This window comes from Furipterus horrens, unplaced genomic scaffold, assembly GCF_987537825.1.
Source record: "Furipterus horrens unplaced genomic scaffold, mFurHor1.1.pri manual_scaffold_17, whole genome shotgun sequence".
NCBI lineage: Eukaryota > Metazoa > Chordata > Mammalia > Chiroptera > Furipteridae > Furipterus > Furipterus horrens.
The window spans coordinates 52,327,252-52,347,241 of NW_028327187.1; the positions used below are offsets into that span (position 1 = coordinate 52,327,252).

The 19,990-nt window shown below is 40.8% G+C and overlaps 1 protein-coding gene and 1 pseudogene across 1 annotated transcript in view; both read left to right on the forward strand.

Moving 5' to 3' along the window:
* Window positions 1-19,990, forward strand: part of COL4A6 (collagen type IV alpha 6 chain) — a 349,822-nt gene that overhangs the window by 241,629 nt on the left and 88,203 nt on the right. Inside the window, 3 exon segments of the mRNA XM_090264056.1 lie at window positions 13,581-13,697; window positions 15,886-15,954; window positions 19,441-19,476. Coding sequence (XP_090120182.1) covers window positions 13,581-13,697; window positions 15,886-15,954; window positions 19,441-19,476 — 222 coding nt within the window.
* LOC149990999 (calponin-2 pseudogene) lies at window positions 6,666-7,583 on the forward strand (annotated as a pseudogene).

The following is a 19,990-nucleotide window of genomic DNA, read 5'->3' on the forward strand; positions in this document are numbered from 1 at the left end:
TTTTTTTCTTATATTGGTCTGCTTTGATTTCCCACCTTCATTGTGTGACCTTCTGTAATAGGAAACCTGTGGGATTCAGTGGTGCAGTCTCTTTGATATCCTGAGCTTGATGCTCTTGGGATGACCTTTATGCCATTTATTTAGGCTTCTGGTTGTATTTTGGTTTTTATTCTTGTTGTGTTGCTCTTTGGTGGGAACTTTCCTCCAGCTAGCTGATTGAGAGTCATTACACCCACCACATCTTAAGTTCTTTTGTGGAAGTGCTGTTAAAATATAAACACACAACCCAGGTAAGAAACCCACACTCTCAAAAATATCACCCACCCACAATCACAATATCAACAGAAAATGAGCCAGTATTAATATAGATGTAAAGAGATAAAGAGTATTATACTAAAGGAAAAACAGATAAGAGTTGAATAACTGAAAGAAAAATAATTTTTGAGAGAGGAGGTGGAAGAGCAATAATAGTAGCAAGTTAGGGACAAGGCATAGTGAGATAGTAAGTAATATTTACATAGTATGTTTAAAAATGGAGGAAAGAAGGCAGAATGAAGTAAGAGAGGGGAAGCATATAGTATTATGTCTATACAGAAGTTATAGAATATATATTTAGTTCAAGTGTAAACATAAACAAAACAAAAAGGAAAAAGAAGAAGAAGAAGAAGAAGAAGAAATAAGGAAAAAGAAGAAAAGGAAGATAAAAAGAAGAAGAAGGGGAAATTGGCACAAATGTAATATTTTAATCAATAAAACACATTAAATCTGAAAAAAAATAAAACAAATAAATAAAAACCTTTTTAAAGAGGAAAAAAAAAGAAGAAGAAGAAGGGGAAGAGAAAGTAGTAAACAAATTAGAGAATAAGTTTCTCCTCAATACTATGGACAAACTTTCGGCTATGATTGATAAAGGTGGGATGGGAATAAGAGGGGAAAAGAAAGAAAGAAAAGTTTAAGAGATGTCTAAATAAAAGGGAAGTGAATCTGAGATGATAGAGGGGGTAGGTATACTAAGAACGAGGGATGAAAACCAGGCTAAGAGAAAGGGAAATTTTCAAATTTAAGCTGAAAGAAGGAAAGGGATGGAAGAAGGTATTAATGGAGTAGGAGAGGGGAACTATAGGATTTTGGATTTGAAATACTAAAACAGTAAATACCTATGAATAGAATTACAGTAATGCCACAACTACCACCATATCAGAACCAATGCACAGTGATTAATCAAGGTGGAGAGAGAATAAATGTAGTTTATGAATGGGAAAGAGAATGTGAGATGACTAATGACAAGAAAAAAAGTTCTGAGAGGCTGTAAAGGGCAAAAAATAGTATGAGTATGGAATGGATACTAGTCATAGTAAGAGAAAAGATAGAATTTAAAACAAAAGTAAGAAGAGGAGATCAGATGTTAAAGTGGAGTAATAGAAGGGAAGAGCAAAATATGATATTTGGAATAAACTGTAATATAACAACTAGTGACTTAAAATGCCTAAACTAGGAGGACAAGAAAATACCTCATGAAGAATACCATGGTGGAATTCATCCCAGTAGTATCTTGTTTTCACTGCTTTCTTCTCTTTCTGGATCCACCCCTGGTCAAAGTTCCATGGGTTTCATATCTTCCTTCTGGCTGGCTGGATGTAAGGAGATCTGGCTGGATTCCAAGGTTGCTATTCTCTCACTTGTGGGTCTGCTGACCTTTCCCTTTCCCACAGCTCTTTGCTGTGAGCTGCACTGGGTTCAGCACTCCCCAACAGGCCTTGTGGTACCCTCTAGCACTCTTTCTTTTTTTGTTTAGCAGTGCTGCTATGCTGGGGAGCTGGTGTGCACACCCAGAGTCCTTGCCAAGTCTGGAGTCTTGTTTCAGCTCTTCTTCCAAAACAGTCTCTGCCTGGCTTCCAAACTGCAGCGCCGGACTTTTTTTGTTGTTGTTGTTTAGCAGAACCATTGTGCCTGCACTCAGGCCTGCCAACCCTGGGTTCCCTACCAAGTCTCAGGACCTGTCTCAGCTTTCCTTTGTGTGGGCCCCTCACTGCAGCACTGGTCTTTCTTTTTGTTTAGCAGAGTTGTCATGCCTGCATGTAGGACTGCAAGCCCAGGGGTCCCTACCAAGTCTCAGATCCTGCCTCAGCTTTCCTCTGTATAGGCCTCTCTCTGCAGGACCTGTCTGCATTTTTCTTTAGCCCTTGTTCCTGCACACAGGCCTGCAAGACTCGGGGCCCCTACCAAGCTTTGGTTCCACCTCAGCTTTCCTTCTAAAAGAATCTGTTTAGCCTCCACACTTCAGCACGAGTCCTTGTGGGTCTCGATCTCCATGCTCTCCCCCACTCCAATATTCACACAGTCTCTCAGAGTCAGGGCTGGCCTCTGTCTTCCCATGCCTCCAACAGTTTCATTTAAATCTTCTTGCTGACTCCCTCCTGGACATCACTGGACAAGGTGCCTATGGTGGGAGCATAGTTTCCAGGCAGATCCAGTCAGCAGCTGACCATATGTGGTGCAGCAGAGGCACTGGGCTGGGAAGCCCAGTGATTCTGCTTGTAAAGTGCGGGCTGCAGTTTTTGCTCTCTCCTATGCTGTTCCCACACTCCCTATCTGAAAGCCGCTCTCACTCTCTACTCTGTTTGTACTTCAAGTCCTTCCATGATGGGAGCAAGCAGACAAGACTGTTACTTACTCCACGGCCATGTTTTCCCCCTCTTCCTTGTCTGTCTTTTATGTACCAATTATGCTTCTTTACCCTTGCACCATTTCCCCATTTCTTCCCCTTTCCCCTCCCATCTGATAGCCTTCCAAATGATTCTCATACCTGATTCTGTTCCTATTCTGTTTGTTTGATGAGTTTCTTTTTGATAGTTGTCAGTTTGTTGTTGTCATTTTACTGTTCATAGTTTTGATCTTTTTCTTAAATAAGTTCCTTTAACATTTCATATACTAGTGGCTTGGTGATGATGTGCTACTTTAGCTTCACCTTGTCTGGGAAGCACTTCATTTGCCTTTCCACTCTAAATGATAGCTTTGCTGGATAGAGTAATCTTAGTTGTAGGTCCTTGCTTTTCATCACTTTGAATACTTCTTTTCAGTCTCTTCTTGCCTGCAAAGTTTCTTTTGAGAAATCAGCTGATAGTCTTATAGGAATCCCTTTGTAGGTAGTTCTCTTCTTTTCTCTTGCTGCTTTTAAGATTCTCTTTTTATCTTTAACCTTTGGCATTTTAATTATGATGTGTCTTGATGTGGTCCTCTTTTGGTCTAGAATGTTTGGGACACTGTGCTTCCTGGACTTATATGTCTATTTCCTTCACTAAATTAGGGAAGTTTTCCTTCATTATTTTTTCACATAAAATTTCAATTTCTTGCTCTTTTTCTTCTCTTTCTGGCACCTTTATGATTTGGATGTTGGCACATTTAAAGTTGTCCCAGAGGTTTCTAAGCCTCTTCTCACTTTTTTCAATTCTTGTTTCAACCTTCTGTGCTGGTTGACTGTTTATTTCTTCCTTATGTTCCAAATCATTGGTTTGAACCCTGGTTTCCATCCCTTCATCACTGGTTTTGGTTGGATTTTCCTTAGTTTCACTTAGCATAGCCTTCATTCTTCCCTTATGCATTTGCCATGCTTAATCTTGTCTGTCAAGTCTGTAAGCATCATTATCACCAGTGTTTTGAATTCTGCATCTGTTATGTTGGTTATCACATCATTGCTCTGTTCTCCCACTGGACCCTTGATCTGCTCCCTCTTTTGAACCATACTTCTCTGTCTCCTCAATTTGACAGCCTTCTGTGTTTGCCTCTGTGTCTGAGGTAGATCTATCACACCTGTCTGGATGAGCTTTTATTTTCTATTTCTTTGTTTGTTGGACTTCCATACAATTCAATTTTCTGATACTTCTGGTTGATTTTTTTTCTTTTTCTTTTCCTTTTTTTCTTTTCTTTTCTTTTTTTTTCTTCTTTTTTTTTTTTTTTAGTTTTGAGGTAGTTGTATACCTTGTTAGTTGTGGAGGGAGGCTCAGTGTGTCTACCAGTGTCTCCATCTTGGCCAGACGTCCATGATTTTTAAAATACAGTATTTAGAATTTGCTGTTACCACTTTTTAGTTACGTTCTTTAGCACTTTTCTATATGTTTAATTCTTAGTCTGGGCTGTTTGTCTATACCAATGATCTTCAATCTTGTTTAAGAGAAGAAGTGAATCTTGTGTGGAAGCCTTAAACTTAATAGCTTCTTGTATGACACTACACAATAATCTAACATCAAGAAAGGGGGTTCAGCCTGGGCAGGAGGGAGAAAAAAAATAAAAAGAAAGGGGGTTCAATCTCTTTGTGCCAATCTATAGGCATTTGTTGAGCACCTTCTATAAAAGTGCTATCACTTTATTATTGGGGTACAGAAAAAGTACATGACTCCACTCTCAAAGATATAATCATTGGATCCATTTTCTCTCCAGATTTGGTATACATTTGTGGATTTGGAGAATAGAAGGATCATTTACCTTGTATTTGTTACATGTTTCAACAAATTGGCCATTGGATTTCTGCATTTTATTCAAGTGAAAACTCTGCAAAATGCCCAAAGTGGACTAGTGGGGAAACAAGTGGAAGGGATTGGCCATCTTTTTTTTTTGATGCCCCTGGCATTGCCTCATGACTGTGTTCCTATGGCCACTTTATGCAGTCTCTATTCAGAATGTGTATCTTCTAGAAACCAGTGCAAAAGGGAAATAAACAAACTAGAGGCTGCCTCTTTCATTCACCTTATGGAGCTGGCTTCACTAAAAATGAGTACGGGGATTTAGAACTTTCAGCAGTACTATCTTATCCCCTTCATCTTGTCATCTCTTTTTAATAGGGGCTGGAAGGAAGTGAATCCTGTAATGCAGAGGTCAATTCTAATTCTGAACTGGAACCTGCTCCAGAAAGGATATGGACACTTTTTGCCTCCAACCTATAAGTTAGAGAGCACTAGAGTTTGCAGGAATTGATCACTTCTCTTTGGAGCTTCGTTTCTTGGAAGAATGAGTTGTAGGTGTCCAGATTCCTCCAAATAAGCGTGTTGCGCTCTGTAAAAGTCTCCACTGCCTTGGACCTTCACTTGGTCCTTCTTTTAACCAAAGTTTGTATATGTTTACTTTTGACTTTCAAATGCTTTAATGAGAGACTCCAATCCTCATTTATTCCAAGAAATTACTGCCCCTTGTTTCTCTTCTCCAGCTGTTCATGATGTATTTTTGAGCACCTTATGTTTACTGCTTGCCTCTCCATTTCATCTTTAATCTTTCTGGAGTCTTTGATGTCTGCGCCACACCTTCTAGCTCTTTGTTACATACGGCCCATGTTATTTATTGTCTTGTGTGATAATCTTATCTTGCTCCTTAAAAGCACAAAGTATGTCTTCTTCTCCTCTCTGAGGCCTCAGAGACCCCAGGACTGAATTCATCATATACTAGGAACTCTAAAAATATTTGAGAGAGTGATTCCAACCTCTAGTACCTAGAAAAGCAACAGTTTTCAGACTGGCAGGACTCGCTAACACATGTGCCACTTGTTTCGCTCCCAAAACTCCATTTTGCTGTCATGCAGACAATTTCAACAAAAATTAGCAAGTAGTCATTTCATAATCATCCAATTCTGGGCACATCAAACAGTTGAGAGAGTCAACAAACAAGCGTTCATCAAGATATTCAGCATTAAAACAACATAGACTAGGGGCAGTAAGGCTGTGACTTTTAATGATATCACAGCTGGGAATTGGGACTGTTGGCACCCACAAGAAATGTATGTTCATCCAATATTTTCAGTTCAGATAAATTGAGAGAAGACATTTTCAAGTTGTCCTTTGCAATGTATGTTTAGCTTTTCCCTTGGAGTCAATGTCAAATATTTTCCTGCCTAGAGATGCATCAATGAACACACCAGATTTATATCTTGAAAGTGAACACATACCACTCACCAAATGGAAATGATTCATTTGAACTATGGTTTCTGAATAACATTGCTTCTCTGGAATAGAGCAGATACTCATATTCTATGTGTTCAGACACTTTTGGTTATATAGAACCATGGTTTTACCCCCCAGAAAGCTACATTTCCTTGAAGACCTGACATACAAATATGTAAAATCATTAGCAATAACCAGAAAGGGAAATGTGCCAGAAATGCTGTGTTACTGAGAGCTGAGAGAAGATGGAGCTGAGCTTGATGTGGCTTATCTTTGCTGACTTGCTTGAGAGAAGAAGGCTTGCCACTTATTGAGCTCCCATGTAATAAACCTAGTGTCATAAATTTTAACCATAAATTAATATTTTAATGTTAACAACAACCCTATGAGGTAGTACTATTCATCTCCAGGTTACAGATGAGAAAACTGAGGCTCAAGCTGGGATGTAACAAAGCTGGTATTGGAGCACAAGTCTCACTGGATCAAAACATGCTTGATCCACCATCCCACCTTTCCTATACCAGGAAAGGACTGACAGTTCTGTCAGAGGTCAGGTGTTAATCCCAGAGAATTTAGATAAGGTAGGAAAGAGTGAATATATGTCCCTGTAATCCTGCAGATAGGAAATATCAGAAGTTCATGCAAGAAAACTACAGAAGAATTGGGGCCCAAGAAAAAAATGTGGATACCAGCAGCCTCCAAGCCATCTGTCCTGCTGTTGCCACTGGCAGGAGCTCCATGCAGTTCAACAAGTGGCCTTCATACATGCTTTCAGCTGAGACCAAGAGCTGGTTCCTGTCCAGATATGACCCTCAGAAGGAGGCAGAAGTTCGCAACTGGATTGAAGGACTCATGGGCCTGTCTATTTGTCTTGACTTACAGAAGGGTCTGAAGGATAGAATTATCCTGTGCACACTCATGAATAAGCTGCAACTGGTCTCAGTCCCCAAGATCAACTGCACCATTCAAAACTGGCACCAGCTAGAAAATCTCTCCAACTTCATCAAGGACATGGTCAGCTATGGCATGAATTCTGTGGATCTGTTTGAGGCCAATGACCTGTTTGAGAGTGGAAACATGACACAAGTACAGCTGTTTCTTTTAGCTCTGGCAGGGAAGGCCAAGACAAAGGGACTGCTGAGTGGCATGGACATCAGCATCAAGTACTCAGAAAAGCAGGGGCAGAACTTTGATGACATGACCATGACCATGGGTCAGTACATCATCATGCTCCAGATGGGCACCAAGAAGTGTGCCAGCTGGTCAGGCATGACAGCATATGGCACAAGAAGGCATCTGTACAACCCCAAGAACCATATTCTGCCATCCATGAACCACTCAACAATCAGCCTCTAAATAGGCACCAATTAATGTGCCAGCCAGGTGGGATGGTTCCCAGGACCCAGTGGCAGATCTATGACACAGCTTTGGACCAAAAGTGTGACAACTCCTTCAGGTCTCTGAAGATGGGCTGCATGCAAGGAGCCTATGAGAGTAATCAAGTCTTTGGCTTGGGCCAGCAGATATATGACCTCAAGTACTAGCCACAAGGTCCAGTGGCCAAAAGGGCTCCTGGGTCAGCAGGTAATCACCCAAACACAGGGAATGCCCTGTAATACCCCATCCCCCTAGTACCAAGAGAATGCAGGCTACTGAGGCCCCACCTTCTGGGTTGTATCCTGATATCATTGCCCCAACTGGGATTTTGGGTTTTTCTGTGTTTTAATCTTGTTTTTCTATGTATTCAAGTGCTTCCAGCTGAGGGTCTGTGAAGGCCATATCCAGATGCATGTGGGATGGGGGTCCCTGCTTAGGCATATCAAGGTAGCAAATTTGGCAGCAGGCTTTGGGCCAAGATGTGGGAGTAAGAAGAAACCTGTGCGGGGAGGGAAAGTGGCCCCAAATGGCTTCCAGTTGCTTCTACCCCTGTTCTCTTTTCTCTGCTGTTCAGTTTGTGGTTCCTGTACCCACAGAACTTTCAAGTAGTTTAAACAAAACAAAAGTAATTTTTTTTCGAAGGAGATGGGGTGGGGATAGTTGAGGGGCTGCTGGGAAGAAAGTCCCTTGGGAGAGGGCCAGGACACAGTCCCAGATATTTGAAGCATCGTAAGGGACTAGATTTCTCCAGGATCCTCCCAAGGGTCCAGTGAGGAAATTAAGGGCCAGACAGAACAAAGGAGTTGTGAGTGGTTAAGGCAAAGCCAGACTGCCCCTTCCATACTAGTCCCCTCTTCCCTGCCAAATACTGCACAGAGACGCTCACCACAAGGCCCCTCCTGGGACCAGCCCCACCCAGGAGACCTGGGAACAAGAGATAATGTGAAATTCCAACTGTGGACCAAAAGCAATAAAAACCTCTTTTTAGGGGAAAAAAATGTGGATACCAATGGGTAAGAATATAAGCAAAGGTTTTGGTGTCAAACAGAACCAAGGCCCTAGAAGTATAAAAGATCCCGAATTCTGAGCCAGCCTATTGTCTTGCCTTATCACTTGTCTATTACTCAACTAAGAGATAACCTCTAGCAAGCTTAGCTAGGACATTTTAAAGTGATGATCAAGATCTCAAGAAGAGAGAAACAAGATGGCGGAGGAGTAAGTGGAAGCTACACTAACTTCCTCCTAGAACTAGTCTGGATTTACAATGTAATTTTGGAGAAATCATCTGGAATAACGAACCGAACACCAGCTGGAGAGAAGTCTTATAACCACGGAGAGACAGAAAAGGCCGCTACATCACAACGTGACCGGTAGGGAGTGCGGAGACGTGGAAGGGCTGGCTGGGCTCCCACGGGTGGCAGCTGAAGGGGCTGAGAAACAGCTCAGCAGCCGGGGATTCCCCCTGAGAAGGGCAGGGTCTAAACCCCCAGCTGGGCTTCCCAGCCTACAGCGACAGAGTGGAAAGTAAAATAGTATCAGCGGTGAAAAGCGAAAAGCCACAGGCTTTCTTGCTAGCCGGAGAGAAACAGCAGGAGAAAAAGAGCTCTTAAGTGGATCACATACGAAAATATTTTGGCCACCACTTACCCTGGGCTCAAGCAGAGGGAAGGCAGAGAGGACTGGAGACACTTGGGGAGAATTTGGCATGGTGGCTTTGAGGGGAGAACTGGAGGAGCAGCTGACTGGGTCCCAGTGCTGACTCATCCCCAGTACTGCGGGTAGACCATTCCCCTCCAAGTGGCGTCAGCCTGAGGGGAAGCAAAAGCCCTGCCTACAGGAATTAAGCTGCCACACCCACAGTCCTTAAGCCTGACAGCTAATCACAGATTGAATAGATTAACAATCAAAGAAGACAGACAACAGCAGTAGATCCCTGGAAGTCTCCAACAGGCTGCCTAGGGCCAGACTGGTACATGATCTGACGCCACCAGAGGCAGATCCAGGAAGTGCAGATCATTCCAAGAAGCACCAACAAACAATAGGAGTCAAAAAAATGGGGAGACAGAGAAACAACCTCCCATCAAAAGGAAAGGTAGAATCCCCAGAAAGAGTGCTAAATGAAATAGAGGGGAGCGAACTATCAGATATGGAATTCAAAACATGGATTATGGAGAAGCTGAATGAGCTCAGCGGAAACTTCAAAGAACTCCAGAAAAACTACAAGGAACTCACAGAAAATTACGTGAGCATGAAAAAGGACATAGAAGCTATCAATAAGAGCCAGGAGGAAATGAAAAATACGATCTCTGAATTGAAGAACACAGTAGAAGGAATTAAAAGCAGGCTAGAGGAAGCAGAAGATCGGATCAGCGAGCTGGAGGACAACCTACACAAAAACTCCCAGACAATGCAACAAAATGAAAAAAGACTGAACAAGACTGAAGAGGCTCTAAGACAGCTGCAGGACAACATGAAACGTAATAATATCCGTATCATAGGAATTCCAGAAGGAGAAGAAGAAGAGCAAGGGATAGAAAACCTCTTTGAAAAACTAATGACAGAAAACTTTCCTAACATGACGAGAGAAAGAGTCACGCAAGTCCAGGAAGCACAGAGGGTCCCAATGAAGATGAACCCCAACAGGCCCACTTCAAGACACATCATAATTAAAATGCCAACATTCAAAGACAAAGAGAGAATCCTAAAAGCAGCAAGAGAGAAACAACTAATAACATACAAGGGAGCTCCAATAAGGCTATCATCAGATTTCTCAGCAGAAACACTACAAGCCAGAAGGGAATGGCAAAAAATATTCCAAGCAATGAAAAACAAAGGCCTACAACCAAGAATACTCTACCCAGCAAGGCTTTCATTCAAAATGGAAGGTGAAATAAGGAGTTTCCAAGACAAAAGAAGGCTAAAAGAATACATCTCCACCAAACCAGCATTGCAAGAGATGCTAAAGGGTCTGCTTTAAGAAGATGAAGAAACAGAGAGACAGAGAGGAACACGAGTACAAAGGGGGAAAATGACAATGAATAAGTACTGAAAGAAAGAAGGAACTTCTACCATTTGCAACAACATGATTGGAACTAGAGAGAATTATGCTTAGCGAAATAAGCCAGGCAACAAAAGAAAATTACCTTATGCTGTCACCTGTTACAGGAAACTAATGAACAACACAAACAAATGAGCAAAATTGAACCAGAGGTATGTAAACAAGGAATAAACTAACAGTAACAAAGGGGGAGATGGGAGGGAGAGAAGGGGTAAGAAGGGGAAGGGTCTAGTCAAAGAACATGTATGAATGACCCATGGACATGGACAACTGGGTGGGGACTGACTGTGGGGGGGGGGCAGGGTGCAGGGAAGCAAGAGGGGGAAAAAAAAGTGAGACAACTGTAGTGGAAAAACAAACAAACAGAAAATTTTTTAGTGGGGGGGGAATAAAAATATAAAGAATAGAAATGCAAGTTCAGTGAATATTAGAAGGACAAGGATTTTCCTTCCGATAAGACAGTCCTACAGATTTAGAGACTTGTATGTGGGTTATGTTACATAAATTAACATGTGTTTTCTGTTTTCAAAGGGCATAAGCCTACAATCTCATTACCTGAGTGATTATCTGTATGCATAGGCCTCACTTAATCCTGTCTGCATTGCTGCCTCCTGAGACTCAATGGTTTGGCTGAACTAAGTGGCTGGGTTGGTGAAGAACGGGGTGGTCTGTGGGCTTCACTTTAAAACTGGTTTCTCTTTTCTATCCTAATGGCTTGGACAGAAAAAGCCCAGAGGCCTGAGATGGGGGAAACCTAAAATATTTCCCTCAGTCCAAAATAAGTATAATGGGCAAAAGGGTTTTGGACAGGTGAGATGTACCTGGCACACCTTCCTCCAAAGAAGCCCTTCTTTTCCCTAATGTGGGACATTGAAAAATTAATACCTGTCTTTTGTCATCTAGTGGTTACGGATTAAATGATGTCCTTTAACCCTGTTGCCCCCAGAATACAACAAGGATGCCAGCCTGTCAAACCAAGCATGCCGTTGTCCAGAGACAGCCAACCAACCTGGAGTCTGCACGATCCTTCCCCTTGTGGGAAGGCCACCCTCCCCTCCACATCCCCACTCTTATTAGGGATTTCTTGACCCACGGGTAGGTAGGACGACGACCATGTCCAGCTTGAAGCAGCTAGAGGAGCTCGAGACCTTCATCCATTGTCCTTTATAAGATTGTAAAGGGTCTTAAGTCTGAGAGGGAGGAATTGTTATTTTTTATTGTTAAAATATTTAACTAATTAATTAATTAATTTTAAAAAAAGAAGAAGAAGAATATATGAAAGGGTGAGGCGGGAGAGCTTGTATGTACGACCCATGGGCATGGACTTGGAGAGGGGATTGTTGGGGAAGGGGGGTGCTGGGCGGAGGGGAGCAAAGGGGAAAAAAAAATTGGAACTATTGTAACAATATAATCAATAAAATATACTTTAAAAAAAAAAAAAAAAAAAAAGATCTCAAGAAGAGAGCCCTGGCTGCTGTGGCTCAATGGATTGAGCGTCGGCCTGTGAACCAAGTGTCACTGGTTCGATTCCCAGTCAGGGCACATGACTAGGTTGCACGCCAGGTTTCCAGTTGGGGGCACGAGAGAGGCAACTACGCATTGAAAAAAAAAGTGATCTCAAAAATAAATGGGTACTACAGTTGAAAGTGTTAACAGAAGAGTTGAGTGAAGGTTATATTTAAAGGATATGGGCAAGATGAAGGGAAACAACAATGAATGGCAATGGATGGTGAGGCAACTAACACAAAGGTGTTACCAAAGTGAAAAGGAAAAATGGTAATAGTAGAACCCTGTAAGACCTGGAGCCATGGAATAATGGTTTCCCAACAGCAACTAAGGCTATAGATAAATGTGGCCATCACCAGAGTTATAGCCTAAGAAGGAGGGCATGAGGCAAACAACCTGTGCTCTTTATCCTCCTGCTCTTCAATCTTCTGCTTGTGGTCAAATACACATAGGAGACAAAGGGAAATGGAGATTAGACATTGCTGTCAATAAAGGTTAGCCTCTCAAGACACAGATCTGGTGAAGGTAAAGTATAGGTCTTCAGGGCAAATGAGAATAGCCATCTTATTTAACAATAAAATGTTGATGACTCTAATAATCTATCTCAATTCCCCAGATCATGTAAAAATCATGTGAACTTGAAAAGGCACAGATTGCAGCAAGTTTATTGAAAAGATAAGTTTTTTGACTATTTCTCTGGACTTAGCATTTGAAACAATTCTGTGGAACATTTTCTCAATAAGAATTTAATAAAACTTTGTTTCCTCTAATAATTTGAAAAGTTGACTTTTGAACACATGACATGTTTTCTCAAATCATTAAATATATATACATACTTGAATTTAAAAAGTGTGTGTAAGAGGATAGGGATCTACCTTTTATTGACCCATCTAAATTTCTGGTCTTTCTTGTCATCTCTTTGCTGCTTACCCAACACCAAACACACAACTTGCTTTTGACACATTAAAAAAGCGATATTCCCAACAAAAAAGAAGTATGCTTCATACACCAAGAAAGCTAAACTCTGGAAAATTATTGAATTCATACCAAATATAAGTAAATACTTACTAGTACCTTAGTAAAACAACTGCCTCAGTAGTGAGTATGGAGAAGAGAAGATATGGTTCCCTAACTGAAGCAACAGCATGACATTCAGTGATAATGACAAAATATGATTAAGATTGTAGGATCAGCTTATTTTTTTACCATGCTGCTTTCAGGAGATGTGGTGCTGAAGAAACTGCTTCTGCTCTGTTGACTAAAATTCAGTATCATTTCTCATTTCAATACAGAAAGCCATGCCACGCTGCCCAGAATCCAGTCTGATCTGAGGAATCCTAAAGTCTGGCATGATTGCATGTTGTTAGTGATTCAGCTGCCAGACAACTAAGCTGCATCTTAGTAATTTTTGTACCCAGGGAAGGTGAACTTGCAACACCCCCCATCTCTTCATGCTTGATCCCTTTGGTTTCAGCTTGGATCCTATTAAAGCATTGATTCTTTTGGGACAGATTATATTAAAGCATTGATATGTCATCAGCAACATATACCTGATTATAAAGGAAATCTATGAGAGCATTGGTGATTGAGCAGAGAGAATGAACAAAGAACCGGAGTTTGGCAGCATGTTTGGCTTCTCTCACCACAGAGCTTATCAGACAGTAACTGAAAGTAAAGTGCTTGACTTGATCCCTTCTTTTCTCTTTGAACAGGGCCACCCTGGACAGCCAGGACCCAGATGCCCATGTGGCCTGAATGGCTGTAATGGAACTCAAGGAGCTGTTGGATTTTCAGGCCCTGATGGCTATCCTGGGCTTCTTGGACCACCTGTATGTTGCCAGATCTTTGTACATTATTTCAAATGGTTTTGCTTCCCTCCAAGTGTGTTCTTTTTCTGCCCTCTAAGTATCTCATTAAGCATCTAATTCAGGAGTCTATACTGGCAGGACCACAGCATTAAAAGTCTAAGGAATAAAACCAGTTGCAGAAGGGTGTACACATGTTACATTACTTAGGGTTATTTTTTAATGATAGTTTACAGTTGGCAATATTGTTAAAATACTAGTGAATTTCAGAGCAAAGTACACACGGGGTATTTGATATGTTCCCACATCAGACAGTATTGAGAAATGCAGTATTTGGAAAGCTTACGTAAGATCATGGAAGCACTAATAGTGGCCCAAAAGGTTTGGCAAGCTTGGTATATACCAGTGATTATTAACCAGGGGTGATCTTCTCACTTCAGAGGACTTTTGACAGTTATTATTGACATAATTCATTATCACAAACTAGAGGTATGCTATTGGCACAGGACTACCCCCTCTTCAACATTATGGGATAATCTGTCCCGAACTATGAACAGTGAGAAATAACTGATAAGTCCTACTCTACACTGATATAGTTTGCCCCCTTCCTCCCTCTCCCTGCACATAATAATCCTTGGTTTTAGAATTGGTAAAACAGTTTTTTGGATTCTGGTGTCACCACTTTTATTTAATTCCATTTATTCAGATAGGAATCAAATATTTGGGTCTAAGGGATTTCGAATAGATACCATGCCCTTGTAAGTCTGCTTTAATAAATGGCTGGAAAGAGAAAAATGACACATTTCAAAGCCATTCTCAACTTCACTTAAAATAATCTAAGCTAAAAAGGGTACTGATGTGATCTATTAAGCTATAAATTACACTATTAGACAGATCTAAGGCTGTGTTATTGATTGGCATTTTACTGAAAGATCAACACCATCTTCTTCAGTAATCAAATTGTGAGTGTGAGTATATATGTCAGAAAGTGAGACATACATATGAAGCACAAGCCCCAGATTGTTATAAAGGACCTTGACATCTAAGGACCAAATCAATATGCAGCATGGAAGGGGGAGAAGAATTATTATCAACATAATGTAAGCTGTTCGAATCACAAAGGGCTTCAAACACTGCCATGTCAACAGAATAGGAGAGCAAATCACATTAGTGTTAAGAAAGTGAATGTTTAGGAAATAAAGGATATGCTGCCCTCAACAGGATGAAAAGAGATGTGGAGGTAATAAATATCTGAGAGTCAAAGGACAAGTGTAAAACCTAATCCTGTCCCTTAACCTCCCCTTAAGCCTAAATAGGAACTTGGCATGTATTTTACTAATGAGAACCTTACTAATCCTAATGAATCCTGAATGGATATTATTTTGACACTTCGATGAAAGTAGTGGCCACAAAAATAAGGAGATATAAGAAATATTAGGAGAAAAACTGGTTTGTGCTTTTGCGGTCACATTGTTATTTTAATATATCTATAATTTTTTAACTCAAAAAATTCATTCTTTAATCAATGCTTCTTCAGTCCCAAAAATTTAGCCTTACCACCAATACTAATCTTGACTTCCCTTTAAGTATAAGAACATTGGCTTTCCCGCACGAGGACAACATCTAGCAGACATTAGCTGGCATCTTCCACTAAGACAGTAAAAGTCTGGTTGATAAATGGGTTGGGCATACTTTGTACTGTTTTCTCTGTTAGTGAGACACACTGGACTCTTAGGTATTGAAGTTCTGTGGTGGAAAAACAAGATGAAGGTAGTTTTGTGGATATCTTTTAGACCAGGGGTTGGCAAACTAACACACGTGACCCTTGACCTATGGCTTGTTTTTACACTTTTAAAGATTGTAAAGAAAAAAGAGATAAAGAATATGGGACAGAACCCAAATGTGGCCTGCAAAGCCTAAATTATTTACAGTCTGTCTCTTTAAAGAAAAGTTTACTGCTCTGAATAGATTCAAAGTCTCCTCCTTTCTAATCTCTACAGACTTCTTACTTGGAGGGGTGGGCATACAACTTTGAGACACAGCACCTGCTCAGGGAATGTACTTTGGCCCTTAACACAACCAATTTTGCCATAGAATAAGCCACATAATTTCAGCCTCTTGCTATTTTATCCTCTATCTGATCAGATCATTCTGTTAACAAAACTTTGTGTGTGTACATCTATTCACAGGTTTTTTTTCTTATTTTACACAGGGCTTTCCTGGTCATAAAGGATATAAAGGTGAACCTGTCCTTACCCAAGGTAGTTTCAAAGGAATGAAGGTAAGAGCCTCTAAGGCAGACAGCTAAGATCCCCTGGATTGAGCCCTACTTCCAATAAAAACACTTCCAGAACTAACATCTGCATCTCTATTTAAGGAGCAGACCAAACTGGATTTAAACAGGATCTCAAGCTTCTTGTGGTGGAAATATTGACAGAAATTTTTGTAACCATACTGTCAAGGATATTTGCTTTGTAGGATCTAGACCAAAAATAAGACACAAATCTGCAAACAAACAGTTTACATGGGTATCAATTCCTTTGACAAGGCAAGACATTTCCTGGAGGCAAATAACTTTTGTTTTCTCTAGAATCCTTGATATCTGCATACCTTGGTTTGAAGCCATGTGTGTCTCCACCTATCTCAGTATAGCCACCACCCCATTATCCTGGCCCTGCCTTTTTCTGTCCCTGCATACTAGCCCATCACTCTTAGCTGGGCCCCTCATTGTCTGCAAAAATACCCATCATCTCTGAAGCTGGTTGGAGACTTTCATCTCTTCATAGATTGACCAAAATCTTCTTTATTCTTGTGATTGAACTCTTGGTTTATGCTCCTGGTATCCTGTGGTCCCTCAATACTCTGTTGCCAAATTATTGACCCCATTTTACTTGCAGAGTGGGAAGGGATCCCATCATCTTTCTGCTAACAAATTGAAACCTATGTGCCCAACATGAGGAGAAGATGTACCCAAGTTCACTCAGCTGAGGATGGCACCTTTCTGTGTTCCATCCATGCACAGAGCCCAGAACATTGGAAGTTACTTTGGAAGGGAATGATGGGGTGGGGGTTGATAATAACTGAAGAAGGTACAGATTTTGAACTCTTGGCTACAGATGCCATAGCAGAAGATAGAATGTTAGACTTGGAAAACACCTCATGACTGTTAGGTTCATGTTGCTCATTTTACAGATAGAAAAACAGATATATTGAGGCTATAAGACTTGCTCAGAGTCACACAGTCAGTTTAATGAAGAGCTAAAAATCCAGAAAGTGCTCTTTTCATGTTGCAGAGAGCTTATTTTTTACCATAAACCAAGTGCAGTAAGACTAGAAAGTATCCAAATATGGCCATTGTCATAGCAAACATTGATTACATGGTTTGGCCAAAAATCAAAGAGACCCTAGACCCAGTGGAACACAGCAATTTCTACAAAATGGTTATATCATAGATTCATACAATGACTTAAGATGCTACAAATTGACTTACGGCCAAGATGGAGGCCTAGACTGGCACGCTCCATCTCCCTCCACAACTAAGAAGGAATACAACTATTGCAAAACCAGAAATAACCAGAAGTTCCAGAAAATAAAGCTACATGGCCCAACATATGAAGTTATAAAGAAGTGGTGCTCATCCAGACAGGTAGGAGGGGCGAAGCCAGAGCGGAGAGGTCAAGCTGTGCTGGTGGTGGCAGCTGTGGTGAAGGTGGCGGGATGGCAGTAAGCAAAGACACCCATATTTAAGGGGAAGTGAGAAGTGTCTGGGGAGCACCCCAAGCTGCAGACCAAACCCTTCAGTTTGTGATTCCAATGCCGGGGAAGGCAGACCCCAATTGCCTCGGACTGTGAGGGCTGGAGGGCATGGGGATGGAGAAGGAGGTTCCTGGTCTTTCAGTGGAGAGTGAATGGCAGGAATCCATCTTGGACCCCTGTCCCCACAAAAAGCACCACAGTGTGGTGAGAAGTGTCCCCTGGTAGTGACGAGTGCACATGGCTCCGATCCCTATAGCATAGGAGATGTGACAGCCATGCTCAGGAAACAAAGGTAAACACAAACTGCCAGGATGGCAAGGATCATGATAGAGACCCCAATCATACAGCTGACCAGACAGCAAATATATGATCTAATGGACCAGCAGATAGGAAATCTTTCTGAGGCTCAGTTCAGAGCTCTGGTTATAAGAAAACTTAAAGATCTAACAGCATATCTTAAACAAGATGGGGAAGGAATGAAGGCTAGTCCTGCTGAAATGAATGAAAATACACACAAAACAAGTGGTGAGGGAAGGAAAACCAGGGATCAAATCAACAAATCAGAACATAGGGAAGGAATAAACAGTCAACCAGTGCAGAAAGAGGAAATGAAAAATGAGGAGAATGAAGAGAGGCTCAGAAACCTATGGGACAGCTATAAGCAGGCAAACATCCAAATCATAGGGTTGCCAGAAGGTGAAGAAGAACAACTAGAAATTTAAAAATTATGTGAAAAAATAATGAAGCAGAACTTCCCTGACTTTGGGAAGGAAATAGACTTACAGGTCCAGGAAGCACAGAGAATTCCAAAAAAACTGGACCCAGGGAGAACCACACCAAGACACATTATAATCAAAATGTCAAAAATTAAGGATAAAGAGAGAATCTTAAAAGCAGCAAGAGAGAAGAGAATTATGTACAAAGGGGTCCCGATAAGACTATCAGCTTATTTCTCAAAAGAAACTCTACAGGCAAGAAAGGACTGGCAAGAGATATTCAAAGTAATGAAAAGCAAAAACCTACAACCACAATTACTCTATCCAGCAAAGCTGTCATTCAGAATAGAAGGGCAGAGAAAGTGCTTCCAGGACAAAGTAAAACTGAAGGAGTTCATCAGATCCTAACCACTGTTATATGAAATGTTAAAGGGACTTGCTTAGGAGAAAGAGGATCAAAACTATGAACATTAAAATAAAAACTGTATCACAACAACCAACAACAGAAGCTAGGGAATCGAAACAAAGACAAACTAAGTAGACATCGAGAGTGTGAAAAAAATTATAAGTATGGGGAACATATTGGGGGAAGGTCAGTGGGGAGGGGGAATGTGGGAAATGGAGGGAGATGGTACAGGAATTAAGAAGCATAGTAGGAGGGAGTGGAGCAGATAGGAAGAGGTTGAGAAGAACTATATGCACAACCAATGGGCATGGACTAAGGAGGGGACAACTAGAGGGAGGGGGGTCACTGGGTGAAGGGGATCAAAGGGAAAATAAATTTGGGCAACTGTAACAGTATAATCAATAAAGCATATTAAAAAATAAAAGATGTTACAAAGTAATTAAAATAATCAGAGACTACTCTGTTGATTCTCCCTTGAAATATTTGATTTGCATTGTTTACATATGGGCATAACTTCTCTGGGGATAAGGGCACATGGGAAGGTAGCTTGCTTTTCTCTGAAATGAGAAGGAAAAACACCAGTCCACAGAAGCAGTTTTTAATTAAGTTCCTTGCAAATGTGAAAATTAATTAATCCAAGTAAAATACGAAATTTTGTTCAAGCAAGACTATAATATTTGCCTTTTAAAGTCCATATTTTTCTTAGGTAAAAAGTAAATGTTTGAGTATATCCAATTCATACATTATTTAAAACACAAGACCTTGACAGAAGAGGCCTACGATTTAGCAATGCATTTTTATACCCATGTATCTTAGGTCAGTTTTCTATAAAATACAACAGGCTTGATTTATTAATCTCTTCAGTGTCCTACCTTTGTCTGTTTCTCAGGGGGATCCTGGACTGCCCTTACTAGATGGAATCACTGTAAGTTGCTATTTATGTGATGAGCTCCCAATGTTTAGTCAACAGTTACTAATTGTCCCTTTTTATTCTTCCTTGTGGTATTTGAAGGCCCTTGTAGAACTTTTCAAGGAAAATCCAGAGAGTTGAGGTAGAATGGGTCACACTATTGACATTTTCCAGAAGAGAATGCACTGAGAAGATGGACTGTCCACCTCAAAGTTACACAGTAGGCAGGCTTTTAGACCTTTAGGCCAGGAAAGTACATGCTCCCAAGCAAAAGGGTTTTGCATTTTATTCAGCAAGGATTTACTAAGTGTTTTCTGTGTGTTCAGAGTGCTGTGGGTAAAGCAAAAGTAGAACACTCTTTTTTAAAAAGTATTCTGTACAAAAATTATTTTAGGGACACTAAGTAACAGTGAGTTCATGAAAAGTCATGATTTGTATAAATAAGAGCTTTCTGTTTTCCTTGAGTTTCCACATAATCACCACTTTTCTTTGAAGTGGCTTAAGGAAAGTCCCTCCTTTCTTCCTCTTG